Source organism: Serinus canaria, chromosome 13 (assembly GCF_022539315.1).
Source record: "Serinus canaria isolate serCan28SL12 chromosome 13, serCan2020, whole genome shotgun sequence".
NCBI lineage: Eukaryota > Metazoa > Chordata > Aves > Passeriformes > Fringillidae > Serinus > Serinus canaria.
Genome location: NC_066327.1, coordinates 664,058 through 679,337, shown reverse-complemented (window position 1 = coordinate 679,337; position 15,280 = coordinate 664,058). Strand labels below are relative to the sequence as shown.

Genomic DNA, 15,280 nt, shown 5'->3' with positions numbered 1-15,280 from the left:
ATGTCAGGTTCTGCTTTCACATGAGATGCCAAGTTGGAATGTTTTATGCCTGAGCATGTCACAGAGAGATCCACAAAACATGTGCTATTAAACCTGACACCCCACCAGTCCTGCTCATGTTTATGTTGCAAATTCAGGATTCAAAACTGTTAGGTTTTACAAGCCCCTTTCAAGCAACCCGAAAACTGTGAAAACTGTGCAACCCCTGGAAAAATTCTGGATAAGCATTGAACTCCAGTGAAACTTAAGAGTTCTGCCCCAAATCCAAGATGCAGTTAGGTGTGGTTTTAAATATACAAGCTGAGGAGGGCAAACACCTCATGTACTGCATCAGAGTTCCAAACTGCAGCCCTAGGGTGCCCCTGCCCTCTCCACCCACCTCCTGGCACCTTTGCAGTGCCCCTGGCTGCCAGGATGGCCCTGGCACGGCAGGCACCAGGAGCACCGGCACCCAAATGTCACACAGGACTGGGGCATGTGGAGGGCACCGGGCTCGGGGCTCATCCTGGAGTGTCCTTACCTCAGGCCCCAGCCCTGCAGTGAGGAACTGGTTCTCCACCAGCAGCTTTTCAAAGACAGCTTTTCAAGGAAGCTTAACCTCACTCTCAACCAAAGCCATCTGATGAAAACCTGCTCCAGGTGCAGTAGAAAGGCTTTGGAGGATCCCCTGGTGTCTCCCACCTAGGTAAGTCTCCTTCCCTACAAAGGGAGGCTCCTGCTGAAGCCTCCACAGCTCCTTCTCCCATGGGGCCAGAGGAGTTTCAGGGGCCAAGGGCACATTTACAGACCACGGTGGGCACCTTCAGTCTTTGATGCTGTCAAGAGTTTTTTTAGCCAGCTTTCCTGACTAAACACACACATGCCTCAAGAAAACCCCCATTTTAAAGCTGTAATGTAAACAACTCCAAATTATTACTATCCCCTAAAGGCTACTGCTGGCAGGCATCAGTGATAAAGCTCTGCCAGAGCAGTCTGGCATCTAGCAACAATTTGTTTGCTGTCCTGCAAAAATACAGAGAGCCTTGCCATGTGGTATTAGCAACTTTCTGGTAACATTAAGAAATATATTGGCTTGGAAAGCAGTTATCACACCAACAAAAATTCTGTCTGAGAGGCAGGTCTCTGCTGCGAGTGGCACCAGCACAGTGGTGCTGGTCAGTGCTGGGAGAGGCACTGGTGGCCAGCCCGGCTGTGCCACCGCCTGTCCCCTGCAGCAATGACATGGCTCTGGCACAGCCAGGCTTTGGCTGGCACAGCTTTTGTTCAGGAGCTTGGCTGTGCCTGGGGACCAAAGCTCAGTGCTGCTTGTTGGGAGTGCTGGGAAGGCCCCAGTGCTGCAGACGTGGTGTCAGGAGACACTTCCCCAAGAGGCACCCAAATGATCTGTCACCTGTCTGGAGCTCTGCCTCAGCCACCTAACTGCCCACAGCTTCCAACCCTTCACCAAACAGCTTTTCCCCTCTGCTCGCATTCAGCTCAGAGACTGGAGGAATAAAATCAAACTCATTAAAATGTTTTTACAAAAATAATGCCCCTAAATGCCTCAATAATACTATGACTTTGAGAGTGTGTGGACACCAGATCACTGAGGATCTTTGAGAGAAGGTGGGAGTGTGAAGTACCCTCCCCACAGATACCTGCTGCACCCTAACACCAGCATTGACCAGATTGTCTCATCCCACACGGGGATGTCAGGGAGCTTCCCTGGAGACAGTGCTGGGGTCAGGAGATGCTCTGCTCCCCATGCAGCAGCCACCCACCCTGGCTGTGCCCAAAAGAAAGGCAGGCTCTGGCTGCTTCAGCTTGACACAGACCCCTGACTGCAAATGCTCTCCAGCCAGAGGATGGGACAGGGCAGGGAAAGGCAATCTCTGCAGCATCCTGCAGTTCTAGGGAGCTGGATGTGCTGTAAAGACAGGCTCAGCAAGAGCAGCTGGAGCCCAGCTCAGGTAAGAGCCACCTGCTCAGCCCAGGCTGCTCATCTCTCTGGGAGACTTCAGTGACTCAGCCTTGCCAGCCTTCAGCAAACACAAATGGCCTCATCTCAATGCACGAGATAAGAGAAGCTGAGGCAGACAGAGAAACCACAGAAGGACTCCCCAGGAGAACCACTTAGAAGCTCAAGAACTCCTCCGAAGAGACCATCAGCTCCTCTTTGCCTCTAACACTGAATTACTGCCAATATTCAGAGTTGTTGTGTTCTAGATGACTTGTCACAAGCGGACAAGTCACATTGTGCCTTCCTTGGAAGAAGAACTGCACCTCTGAGTCCTCTTCCCCCTGTGTTTGTAAGAAGCCTGATATAAATAAACAGGTTTAATAATTTTTTTTTTAAAGACAAAAAAAAGTTTCTCAAAAAAGCAGTTGGCATTCTTGTTCTGAATTTTCATATTTTCATCTCTCTCCTTGTAGTGTGATTCCACCATAAAGCCTAGAGAAGAGAGGGCTCTAGGAAGAACTTATTGCAGCCTTTCAGTATTTAAAAAAAGTTTAAAGAAAGATGGGGACAAACCTTTCAGCAGGACCTGTGGCAGTAGAACAGGGAGTAAAGGCTTTAACTAAAAGAAGATAAATTTGTGCCAGATATAAAGAAGAAACTCTTTACTTTGAAGGCACCGGCACAGACTATCTAGAGCAGCTGTGGCTGCCCCTGGATCCGTGGCAGTGTCCAAGGCCAGGTTGGACATTGGGCCCTGGAGCAGCCTGGGACAGTGGGAGGTGTTCCTGCCATGGCAGGGGGTGGAACGGGATGAGTTTAAGTTCAGTGGTCCACTGAAAACCTCAGGAAGACCAGAAAACTCAGGACCTACAATTTTTATGTAGCTCCAAAAACCCATGGTCAAAGAAACAGATGGGCAGAAGTAAAAGGAAATAAAATTAAATGTTTCTTGGGCCTTTTTCAAAACAACACCAAGAATCCACAAAAACCACACTCTAGTTTGTTTTCCCCAGGTGCTGCTCACCTGTAACAGAGAAGTCACTGCTGTACAACACATCCCCTGTCTCGTTTTGCAAAGCATCACAGAGTGCCAGTGACCACGAGGCAGCTGCTGTTGTAACAGTCAGGAGCCTGCCCAAAACAGCTCCGAGCCCTTTGGTCACTGCTGCCTGTGAACACACACAGCAGCACCTGAGAGAGGCAAAACCCACAAGGTTTGGGGGTTTTGCCTCTCTCAGGTGGAGCAGGCTCCATCAGAGCCTGAGCAGGCTCCATCAGAGGGCTCTGCTGTGAAACTCTGGTGGAGGTGCAGTCATCAGAAATAAGGACACAAAGGCTGCTCTTCTTACCTCTGGGGGGTTAATCTGCTTCCCTGCAACACAGGCAGCTCCAAGGTGGGGAAAAGCCCTGTCCACCTCTGGAGCTCTTGTGTTCATCACCAGTTCCAGCCGTGGCACTCTTTGTAGGTGATTATGGGACACAAAAGGGGCTAAATTCAAAGCAGGTTTCCAGCTGGAGGGATCCAAAGCTGCTGAGTGAGGAGGAGAACAAAGCCAGATGGCATGTGCTGGTCTGGTCGGGGATTCTGCAGTGCAAGGCAATAGGAAATGAGCAGAGGAAAGGCCCGGGTTGGTCCCATGGCTCCTCTCCTGCCAAACGAACATAGCAGGACAACCATGGAACAATCACTTCGTGGGCTTCATTCCCCTCCACCCCCAGACTGAACTTAAATATTTGTATAAGCCCAGGCGTAACTTTTATCTCATGTTTTCCTCGGGGTTTACTGGCTGTTTAGAGCATTCAGGCTAAAAAGCATTCCCTCAAACTCTTGCCACAAAGAGAGCTGAAACCACGACACTAATTAAAACCACACTCTTTGGTATCAAGAAGACATGCTATTGTTTTCTTTTGTTGCTCATGAGGAGCTGTTAATGTGGGCAACACGTCTGGAACATTTTCCTGCCAGTGCCGTGTTCCCTCTGGCCCATCTGGCCCAGCTCGGCTGCTCTGGGAACTTGTCACAGGCTGGGCTGGGAGGGCAGCAGTATTTACAAGAACAGACTTATTTATTCTTTGTAACAAAACATTTGCCAGCTTAACACCATGAAAAGCACATGGTGGGGGGAGGAGGGGAAAAGGTTCATTCTGCCTGAAAGGTGACAAGTGAAACAAGTGTCCTGCCTCAGTGCCAGTGGGCCAAATCAAGGGATGAGCCGCAAATACACACTCTATGCAAATATCTGGTATGTTTGCAAAAACTGATGCTGACTTTGCCAGGATGCTCCTGGACACTCCATTCAGAACAGGAAGGGCTGTGGGCTGCCCTGTGCCACTGCTGACCCACCTGGGACAAGGTCCGCTAAAGAAAAAGGATTTTTCTAAGATTTTGTGTTCAGTTTACCCCACCTGAGTCCTTTTAAGATCTCCGTGACTGGTATCAGCACCTCATAAACATTAACAACATTATCCTTGCAACATTTCGGGGGAAAATGCTCAGATCCGGGAAAAATGCTATGATCACATTTAAAGGATGAAAAATTAAGGCACAGAAAAATCTAAGATAGGTTTGTGTCCAATGCCACCTTCAAAAGCATCCAACACAGTTTAAAACCAGTTAAAATAATTTCCCTGTCCAAGACCAAACAATGGGGTCCCATGCAGGGTGGTAACTCAAGTGCAGGAAGCAGAGACAATTGGCTGCTTTGCCGCAGCCTTCCCGGAGTGCTGATTTCCATTTCTCCCTGATTTTAAGCAGCGCCCTGGATATCTCCTGCCTTGACAGGTAGCTCCAAAGCAGGTCAGGCACAGGGTCCTGGCTAGCAGCAAACAACCTGAGTTTAGCCTCCACAGAGCATCGGATCCCCAAGGAAGCACAAGAGGGATGGGTCCATCAGGGAAGGCAGTGTCCCACTGGTGTCACTCCTGAGACCACAACAGTAAATAATTTTTCATCAGAGCCATTTGGTTTCTGGTTTCTGTTTGGGGGCATGGCTTTTGCTGCCTTGACTAAAAACAAAATTCTGCTTCCCTTTTTCACAGCCACAAAGATGCTAGATTTGAACTCCTGGTGGTGCAAAGTAAGTGCAGTTGAGGTTTGAAGGCTGGAATATTCTATTTGACATTTATTTTTTGGTGGCATTTCAGCTTTGCACAAGCCTGTGCCTGGTTAGCAAGCCTCCAGCTTTTCCAGCAATAAAGGAGGAATGTGTGAATTACAAAAATACTACTTCAGCACACAAGTTGGGCTGAAGAGGTGAACACACTGTGATTTGTTACATGCTTCCATTGGGGAGGCATCCCCTGATGTTCAGATTCCAGCCCTGGCTCTGCTATGCCAGTCCCTGGCTCCTGGCTGCCAGGAAGGAGCTTTCTGGTGCCCAGCACGAACGACAGCACAGTGCTCTGCTTCCCCTTCTGCTCTGAATTCTTCCCAAAAGGAATTCTGGGAGAAAATTCATATTTGAATGTTCCCCCAAAGAAAGATCAGGTGAGGAGGGTGCTGTGGAGGTGGCCCTGGCACTGGGATGCTGAGGTGACATCTCACATGAGGCACAACCCCATGCACACCTGCAGCAGCACTGGAGAGCTCTGGGAGGCTGCAGGGCTCCTTTGGCAGCCTGGGGGGGCTCAGGAGAGCCCCTGGGAGAGCAAGAGCTGCCCTACAAAGCCCACATCCCCGTCCTGCTCCTCATTTGAGGCTGACAGACAAGGCTCAAACACATCATTACAGCCTTGAGGAAGCTGCTTCAGGTAACACTCATGTTACAGATGAATTAATAGGAAACACTTACCTTCCCCACTAGCTTGCCTTTCCTGTTCATGCAAAGGTAGAAATCTGTCTCCTTCCCTTTGATCCGGACTTGACTTCCAAAAGTGTCTGTTTCCACTAGAAGCTGGGCTTGGAAAGGAAGAAGACAAGAAAGCATTTACCAGTGTGGTCCCATGAAGGCACAGGGTGCAGAGCTCCCCGGGGCACTGTTCCACTGCCCAGCTAAACCACACCCTGCCCGGGCACTCTGCAGGGCACAGCCCCAGGGAGCACCAGGGGCCGAGCTCATGGCCTGGTGCAGGACTGACACCTCTCCACTCACTCTCACACAGATACCCTGGATTTAAAGCTGGTTTACCACAGAATAACCAACACACGTGTGGGCTCCATCTGTCACACCAGCCCCACCACTGCCAGCATTAACTCAGTGTTAAACGAACCAGAGCATTGCTTATGTTGGAAAAAACCTCTGGAGATCATCAAGTCCAAAACTGTTCCTCCAGCACTGTTGTGCGCCACCACTACACCCTGTCCCCATGTGTCACATCTACATGGCTTTTAAACACCTCCAGTGATGGTGATGCCACCACTGCCCTAGGCAGCCTGTTCCAATGACAGCGCTGTACTTCACACTGCAGGAGGGTCACTGGAGGGTAAGAACATGGGTTTTATTCTCATGAAGATGAAAGATTAGCATGACAAGAAAGAAAATCCTTTCCCCACAGCCAGCAGCCTTCAAACACAGCACAGAAGTGGTTCAGCCACACACTCCAGTGCAAAACATTACAGTGACCTCCTGAAGGTCCCCACAACAGCTAGCAAGGAGAAATTTGGCACTGCTTGTTCTGTCTGATGCAAACCCACCCTGCACATGTCCTCCATGCCTTGTTGTGCATCCAGGAAGTCATGAATTTCTTTCTGGCAGTCCAAACTGAGGTCTCCAGCTCTAGCTGGGGGAAATGAGGCCAAACTCAGTGTTTTGCAGGGTATGCCAGGGCTGGTTTGCAGCAGAAGCCAGGACAGAGGACAGATTTCTGCTGCATCTCCATAAACCCCCTGCTCTGCCACAGCTGTACCTGCAGAAGGAGCCAGGCTGCCACCCAGACAAGCAGCGTGCCATCATCATCACCATCATCTCAAAAACCCAGACAGATTCAAATCCAGCCTTTTATTCCATCTCTAATCTAAACACAAATTCCAGTCATGCTCAAGATTCGGATTCCAGGAATTTCCCCAGAGAGGCACGAACAGGCAGACTGGACATTTTGGTTCAGATCCATCTCTGACATGGAGGAAGAGAAAGGAGACATGGTTGAAACACAATGCAAGAATGTGTGAGTGTCAGCAAGTGCAGCTCCACGCTCCTGCTCTGGAAATACTCATGCCTGTGAGTGCTGAGCCCCACTGCAGAAATACAGCTTTTGCCAAACTCTGGAGAATGTTTGATCTGTGCTGCAAAAAGTCACATTCTTTTTGGCATTCATATTTCAAACTTTAAAGCCCTCTAAGAGCAAATATGTTCATTGTAAGGATTTACCATGGGGATAGAAATAGGAGTTTGTTTCATTTAAACACATTAATATTTTTCCCACTTGTAAAGTCAGCTTTTGGCTTCTGCAGCAGGGCAAATATCACAAACCTTAAACTCACAAGGGCCCTAAACAATTTTCCTCTCACAGCTCAGTCACTTCTCTAAGTTCAGTGGTTTCCAGTTACTAGCTGCTTACCTTTATTTAGATTTATTTGTTAAACCTGTTATCACCGGGGATATTTAAATTATAACTTCTTTCTGACAGCAAGTGGGATAATGTCTGTATGACAGCAGGATATTACTTGCAACCATGAACAGAGAGGGATATTTATGGAAGTTTTTCAGAAACACCTCATGGGTTTAGGTACCTGTGATGGAGAGCAGCCTGAAGCAACAACTGGGTGCTGCCCACTTTGTCCCCTCACCTGCCAGGGCAGTATCCAACCTGTGACCACTTCTGTGAGGAAGGGCCCCGAGCCAGAAATAACCCCTCAAAGTGAGGATATCAAGGTGAGCCAGCTAGGAGGGGGGTGATGGCACAGGGCCAAGGCCAGCTCCTCCAGGGCAGGCTGAGCAGCACTGGAACCTGGTGAGTGTCCACTACCCCAGGAAGCTCAGGGAGGCTGCTCAGGTGCAATGCAGCATTAACAGACAAGGGAACAGTGAAGGTGGGACTGTCTGCCTTTAAAAAGGTGACTCTGAAAGGGCTTTTCCTCACATGAGCAGAGGATGGAGGTAAGTCTCAGAGTGGGAGTCCAGCAGCCAGCACATGAGCAAAGGTTGTGGAGCCAGCAAAGCCTGGTCCAGTAGCCATGGCCGACACCCAGAGCACCAAGGAGCTGCCCACAGATGTGCAGTGGCCAAACCAGCCGGGCACGAACACTGCTGTGGGGCCACCCAGCGCAGGGTCAGTTGGGGGCTCCACACAGGCCAGAACAGGAGAGCACAGCTCCCTCTGAGCTGCGAGGCGTTCCCTGCCCACTCCAGCCTGAGAGTAAAAAGCTGCTGAGAGTGACTCTGAACATCAGATACAGGCTCTGGCCAGCCAAAGGAGGAACTAACACCGACAAAACCCTCCAGCAGGAGAGCTGTGGTCCCGCGGGAGAGGCAGCAGCTCCCACCCCTCTGACACAGGTCACCGTGGCAGCCCAAGCTCAGATGGACAAACACGGGGCACACAGGCTTGTGCACCCCGCCCCCTCGCTCTGCAGCCAGTATGACTAATATCCAAGCTGATTTTAATTTGAAAAATATCACCTTAAAAAGATGCCGGTTCCCTGCTGTGAAAATTAAATCCATCTGGATGGAGTGATTTCAAATAATTAATCTAGGACTCTTTTGGCACCGCTACTAATTAAAATATGATACCTTCCTCCCCCCTTTTAAATAAAAAAAATTAACTAAAGTTTAAAGATCTAATAAAATAATGTCATAATTTAGAACTAGATGGAAGTCACCTTTCCTGTGGGCTGCAGAGGTTACAGCAGCCTGAGATCCCTCCCAGGCAAGTGCCACGGCACAGCCCGAGCAACAGAGGATAAGCAGGCACCCAGTGAGACATTTGTGCTGGCAAAACAGCAGCATCCATCTGGGGGCCCTGAGAGACAGCCCAAACCCCCAGGGACCACCCTGCACCCCATGCTGAGGAGTGGGAACAGAGGCCGGGAGGTTCAGCAGAGGACGTCTGATCCCTGCTGTGACCTGAGCTGCCCTAGGACAGGCCAAGGCCCCACAGAGGTTTCCCACTTCTGCAAACTCTGTATGTAGGAAACATCTTATTTCTAGGAATCTCTGACCCCCTTTTCTACAAGAAAGATCAGTGCAGCTCTAGGTTATAACCCAGCTGGCTATAACCCAGGGGTCTGCAGCACCCCTGACAGCTGGTGCTTCTTTGTGCAACAGACATTTCCCTAAGTTCTCTCAGGAGCAGAGACAGGCACCTTAAACAGCACATCTGAAATCCTCTGGGATGAATCCCAGCCCTGAAGGATGCAACCAGAGTTCCTAGGGGGGGGAGGCTGACCCAGCTCCAGGGGCTGCTTGTGTCTCCCCCTCCACTCACACACAGCAGGAGAAAAGCTCAGCCACCACCAACACATTTTATATTAATTCAGACTGGACTTGAATGCTGTCCTGTCATAGGTATGCCATGGCACAATGGAACTGCCAGGGAAAATCCAAGAGAATGTACAGGAGAGTTCAGGTGAAATGAGTGCCACCATGCCCCACAGCACTCTGCTGCTCAGTACCCCTGACTTCCAGCCCCATCTGTCCCTGGACACACCACACAGAGATTACAATCTTTATTTTCAAAGGCCCTGTGCTCCAGTCTTCAGATCAGGTGTTATTGTTTAAATTCTTTGACAGCTAGATATTCTGATATATTTTCCAGGGGAATAAAATAAAGAGAAAAAGAGAAAAGATGTCTTTAGAGGGTGAGATCTCCTGCTACATGTTTTGCCTCAGTGGCCCATTTAACCTAAACCTTCCTGAAAACTCCCACTGGAAGAGACTGGAATTTCTCACAAGTCTAGGTGAAAAGGATTACATATATATATATGTTGAAAAGCTATCTACCAGTTAAGAAAACATGAAGTCAGGGAGATATGTGAAGGTAGCAGAAAATATGCCTAATTATCTTTCAGGTATTTCCTGGGAGTTGGAGGACAGGAGCCAGAAAAGCACAGGGAAAGAGAGGAGAAAGAGGGCACCTGAGAAGTGCAAGGTTTACAAGTACCAATCACAAAATCCTCTGGTCCAGATAAAGAAAGAGATAAAGGGGAAAACACAAGAAGGGTGTAGAAGGACAGGATACTTCAAGTCTGTCCACTGGTTTGTGGTTTTTTCAGGTGAAACCCGTGCAAAGGGAGCAACAGGGAGAAGGAACACAGCTGTTTACACTGTCCACAGACACCTTGCAGCTGGCAAGACACTGGGGAAGAGGATCTCAGAGGGGACAAAGATTTTGTTGCTTTGGTTGCACTTCTTTTTCTGAAAAGTCAGGGGAACCGTTCTCAGACTTGAAACCATTTCCAGCTAATGAAGAGGATGCACTGACACACTGAGGCTGGGAGCACAGCACCTGGGATGGAGGGCAGCTTTCCCAGTTTGTTACCCTGGTGCTGTGAACCAGGACATTCCCATCGTTCACAGTGTATAGATCACATCTGATGGGAGAGCAAAATCCACTCTGCTGAGACTGAATCTTCTCCTGAGACTCCCAGCACAGGCAACAGTGCTTAAAGTAGTTGAAATTTGTTCAAACACTGCCTACCCCTAACAAAACCACATGAATCCCTTTCACAACCACAACATAGGAGAGAATGACCCTGTCTCCACAGTCATGATGTAATGATGAGGGAATAACATCAAAATTAGGTAAAGTCTGGAGGGTCTAATGAAGCCTGCAGGCTGTGGCCCAGTGAGGGAATTTAGGCTGCATCCCTAAGTTTTGTCTGCACACTTGTATAGTCCTGCAAACTGAATGGTATTTAACAGTCATAATCTACAGAACCCAGCTCCCTTCTCAAATATTCAGGTGCAAATTAGGAGTAACCACCCCAGTCAGTGAGGCTGGTGCTCTGACCCACATACCACTGCCCTGAGCTCATCCTGTCTCTCCTGAGCACAGCATATGCACATCAAATTATTAAAAGATATGTTCATGGGGAGGAAGACTAAGAGCAGCTCTGAGGCCCAGGCTCCAGATATTGCCTGTTTTAAGCCACCGTATTTCAGGTGTGTTGCACGAGACAGGGAAGTGCTCGGTGTCAGCACAGAGGCTGCCCACGGAGCAGCTCCCAGTCCTGACCCAGGGTTTGAAAGATGCTGTTACTCTAAATGAGGATTTCTTTTAAACGCTCTAACTTTCACTCAGCACCCTAACTGTTGCACCTGGGGACAAAGACTTTTTGGGGTGTAAGGTCCTCAGGGCATCAACACATACACCGAGTGCCAAGTCCCGGCAGGTTTTCCCGGGGTGGGAAGCGGGAGCGAGGGCTCTGTGTGAACAAAGGACGGGCTGCAGACACAACCTGCCACCCGCAGATCTGCCTCAGTAGCTCTCAGGAACCAGACAGGTTAAATATTTGCATGGGAGACATCTGAAGAAAATCTATAATGCAGCAAAGACCTCAAAGGCATTTCCACTACAGCAACCTGATCTTGTAAATACTTCCACACAAAGGACTTCACACACGTCGGAAGTCCCTCGAGTGCTGATAAAGACCCTAGACGGCTGCAGGGTGGGAGCGCAGCCTGGGACAGGCTTTGGGGACAGCTTCCCCCGAGGGCTGTGTGCTGCCCACTGCCCACCCGCAGCCCGAGGGGGAAGCTGCAGGATTCCGGCATTCCCCCTTCCCCTCGGCAGCAGCCACGGGAGCTTCGGGCTCGGGCGCTGCTTTCGGGCCCTCCCGCTCCCACAGCCCCGCCTCACCCACACCCGGGAGGCTCCTGTCCCACATCCAGCGCTCTGGGCTGGCCCTTGGCGCTCACTGCGCTCGCCTGCAGCGCTCGGGGCCAAGACACGCAGGAATCCCTTGCTGATGCCAAGCACACCAGCCCGAGTGCCCAGGCCAGGCAGCCGTGCAGGCAGGACACGCTGTGCTGCAGTCAGCCCAGGGTGCAGGGCCCAGCATGGTCAGGATAGAAAGCATCACTCTCAGGCTCTTTGGTATCATTCTCCACTATTTAATATCACTTTTATTTAAGCCTGACACACCATTCCTAGAAACATGAAATCACATAGTGGTTGGGTTGGAAGAGATTTTCAAGCTCAGTCAGTCCCAACCCCCTGGGCAGGGGCACCTTCCACTGGACGAGGTTGCTCTAAACCCTGTTCGACCTGGCCTGAACCATTACAGAGCTCTTACCTGTAGGGATGCACCCTCAAAAAATTTCCCTACCACTTCTGCAGTGGCTAACAAAACACACCCAGGAGATGATGCTGAGATGGTGTTCCCTAAGCATCTCAGGGACCGTTTCAGGCAGATTCTGCCTCCCCACCCTGTAGAGATGTGTTGTTTATGCCAGAATGGCACAATCAAGGTAAAAAGGAGGTTCTAAAACATACAAGTCCTCTTCCCCAGACTGCCAGGATCCTATAGGATGACAAAGCTTCCAAACATAGTCCCTACAAACTCACTCTAGTCACCACATCTTGGGAGAAGCGTAAATGAAAATGTGCTAATTTGAGGTCTTTTGTTACCTTACACATATGAAAATTGTTTGAGAGTTCAATAGATATAAGACCAGAATCAGACCAGAATAAATACCAAGGTAGGTCTAAGAGATTTTTGTCTAACTTAAATAAAACTTTTGTAAATCCCTGAATCTGTAATTCTGTGAAAAACAAAACAAACACACACAGAAACAGCCCCCCGCCATTGGACCTATAAGTACCATTTTACTGGCCCAAGCTGGTACTACCCAGAGGCTGGTCATCCCTTAGCCATGTGAGAAATGAATGCAAAATACTGTCATTCTAACGTGGAGCCATTTGCACCCTTTTGTCCATCTAAGAAAACAGGATTAAGGAGTGGGAATCAGACTTGACCTCTTGCAGAAGTTTTATACGTAATTCTCCATAAGAGATACTAAAAATATTTTGGCAGTTGCTCCAACAATGGTGAATAAGCTTATCTAGACAAGGTTCAGTAAAAGTGGAGGCGGGTAGGTTGTGTGCTTTAAAAACACCTGGGCAGGGACAGCTGTGAACAGATTCTGCCCTGAACTTTACCACCTGCAGACTTACCATGACTAAGAAATAAGCCTGGAAAGAGAAACATTCAGAACATTAGCACAGAAATTCCTCTATCTCACCAGGGTGTCCTGCTGCCTTCAAGCACAGCTCAAATGGACAGTATTTCTACAGAGGCAGAAAAACTGCCTGACAAGCTGCCAGGCTCTGAGTCTGGAATTACTGAAGGATGAGGCTCAAAAAAGTTCAGAAGATCTGTTATGCTTGAAAAAGCACCTAAAATGAAAAATCAAGGACAAACCCTGATGTCTTTGATCATTTTCATTTGAATAAACTTGTACTGACACAGTCAAACCCAACAGACAACGACCTCAGAACCTGGCCCTCAGCTCCTCGCTGAAACGCATCCAAAGCGCTGGAGTCTCTCAGGTCTCAAAAGAGTGTGAACCTTTCCTGTCCCTGCAGAGGGTTAGAATTGCTGCAAGAACAAACTCCAAGAAAGGTATTTTGACTGTCTTGTTCCAATTCTCAGCTGGACCCAATAAAAACATTGATGTACACAAAAATAACGATAAGGAGAGAATGACCAGCCCAAGAGCCCATGCCCTCTCGAGTCTCTGCAGAGCTGTTCCGTTTGTGCCCAGGAGCTCAGGACAGAGCACAGGGACCCTGCAGCACTGCCCACCTCCTTCAGGCAGCTGCTGGCAGGCTGCTCATCCCTAGGGATAAAGTAGGAGTGATGTCAGTGCCACCATCTCTTCTTTCCAAGGAGTCCCAAACACATAAATCTCTCCCACATCCCAACAGCCAGATGGTTTCACACACTCCAGCAGTCAGCCTGTCCAGGCTCCACTGCTGTGTCCGTGAGTGCTCCAAAACGGGGCTGATCAGTCCAAATGTGTAAAATATCTGCAGCAGAGGTTGAATTAGGATTATCAGATGTGCCCGATGCAGAGATGTTAAGTTCTACCAAGCAGGGTTCTTATTCTGCACCAGTAAAAGCTGGAATTAAGGTAATTAATTTTATGGATCAGAGTAGAAGTCTGTCTATGCATTCTCTCAAAGGGACTCATTGTAACATTCACTTCTTTCAGCAAGGGAAAAATATGCAGAAAATAAAGTTGCAGGATGCTCTGGTGTTTTAAGTGGGATTCTTGTGGCTCTGAAAACCAAAGGAGCAAAGGCAGCAGCTCAACCTACCAGAAGAAAATGTTCTGGCAGATGGGGAAAATTCCTTTCTGTTTTAAGATTTTAAGCAGGATTTGCTCTTAGACATGGTCACAAACACAGTTTCAAAGATACCTGACTTCTTAATGCTTGTGTTGCTGAAGCTCCCTTTTGCCAGATAAAAGATAACTTATTATTAAATGAAGTACAGAAAATCATCACTCTTGGGTCAGAGGATATAAGAGAGTGTGGCTATTTTGGACTAAGGGTTAAAAGACATGGGCAAGGACTGATCTTATTGCACCTGGGGGCACCTGGAATCAGCTGCACCCTGAAGAGTGCCTCGGGAAGGACCATGGAGAAAAGTCCTCTGCACCACCCCCTTTGGAGAGGTTTCTCCCTAAAGACACAGCACAAATCTTACAACTCTTAGGGCATGAGCAACAGAAATAACGCAACAACCACCAAAAATCAGGTATTACATTAACTCTCTCTTTAACACCTTTGGTTTCACATATTTATTTTTGGAAACATTTATCACGGGACTTCTCTTAAACTGTTACCCCTAGTCTTCAGCATATGTAGGACTATATACTTCCCTTTTACTGCACTTTAATTGCATGAGAAGTTTTAAATTTTTTTTTTTTTTCCTGAAGTCATTTGGGACAAATGGCATCTGGCACTGGGTATTTAAATAAGACCTGTCAGAACTGTAAAATTAGTTTTACGTTTTAATAAAGGTACTTTAAAAATCTCAAATATAATTCTGCATTCAAACCATAAGTGTTTGGATTAAGAAAAGCAGATCCCATGTTAAATCTTAATATAAAAAATAAGTCAAGTACAGAACGACGCCAGTCCTCATCTGTGGCATTATAAAGAGCAGCAAAGAAAAGAAGTAATATCTCCAATAGCTTTTTTGGGGGGGCATTCTGAGTTTAGAGAAACAGCATTGACAGCAGAAAATGTGTATTATATTATTTGCTATTTATTTCAGTTTATCTAGAGACCCAGGCTACCTTTAAAGCTCAGACTCAGCCCTGTGTTTCCATCCAAATTCTCTCAACTCTTCCTTGTCCTCCCTGGGACAGACCATCCTGCCCTCCTCTCCCCACCCTGATGGGTGGCCCCAAGGACCTGCATGGCAAAAGATCCCTGGAGGTGGCAGGTGCCACA

The 15,280-nt window shown here is 48.4% G+C and overlaps 1 protein-coding gene across 2 annotated transcripts in view; it reads right to left on the bottom strand.

Annotated features, from left to right (window-relative positions):
• FGF18 (fibroblast growth factor 18) overlaps positions 1-15,280 on the bottom strand; it is a 63,991-nt gene that overhangs the window by 9,960 nt on the left and 38,751 nt on the right. The window contains exons 4-5 of one of the 2 annotated variants that reach the window (XM_030229443.2): positions 5,731-5,837; positions 3,289-3,588 (exon numbers count right to left, since the gene is read on the bottom strand). In XM_030229443.2, coding sequence (XP_030085303.1) covers positions 3,289-3,588; positions 5,731-5,837 — 407 coding nt within the window. The remainder of the gene's footprint in view (positions 1-3,288; positions 3,589-5,730; positions 5,838-15,280) is intronic. The other variant, XM_050979874.1, reaches the window with a different exon arrangement.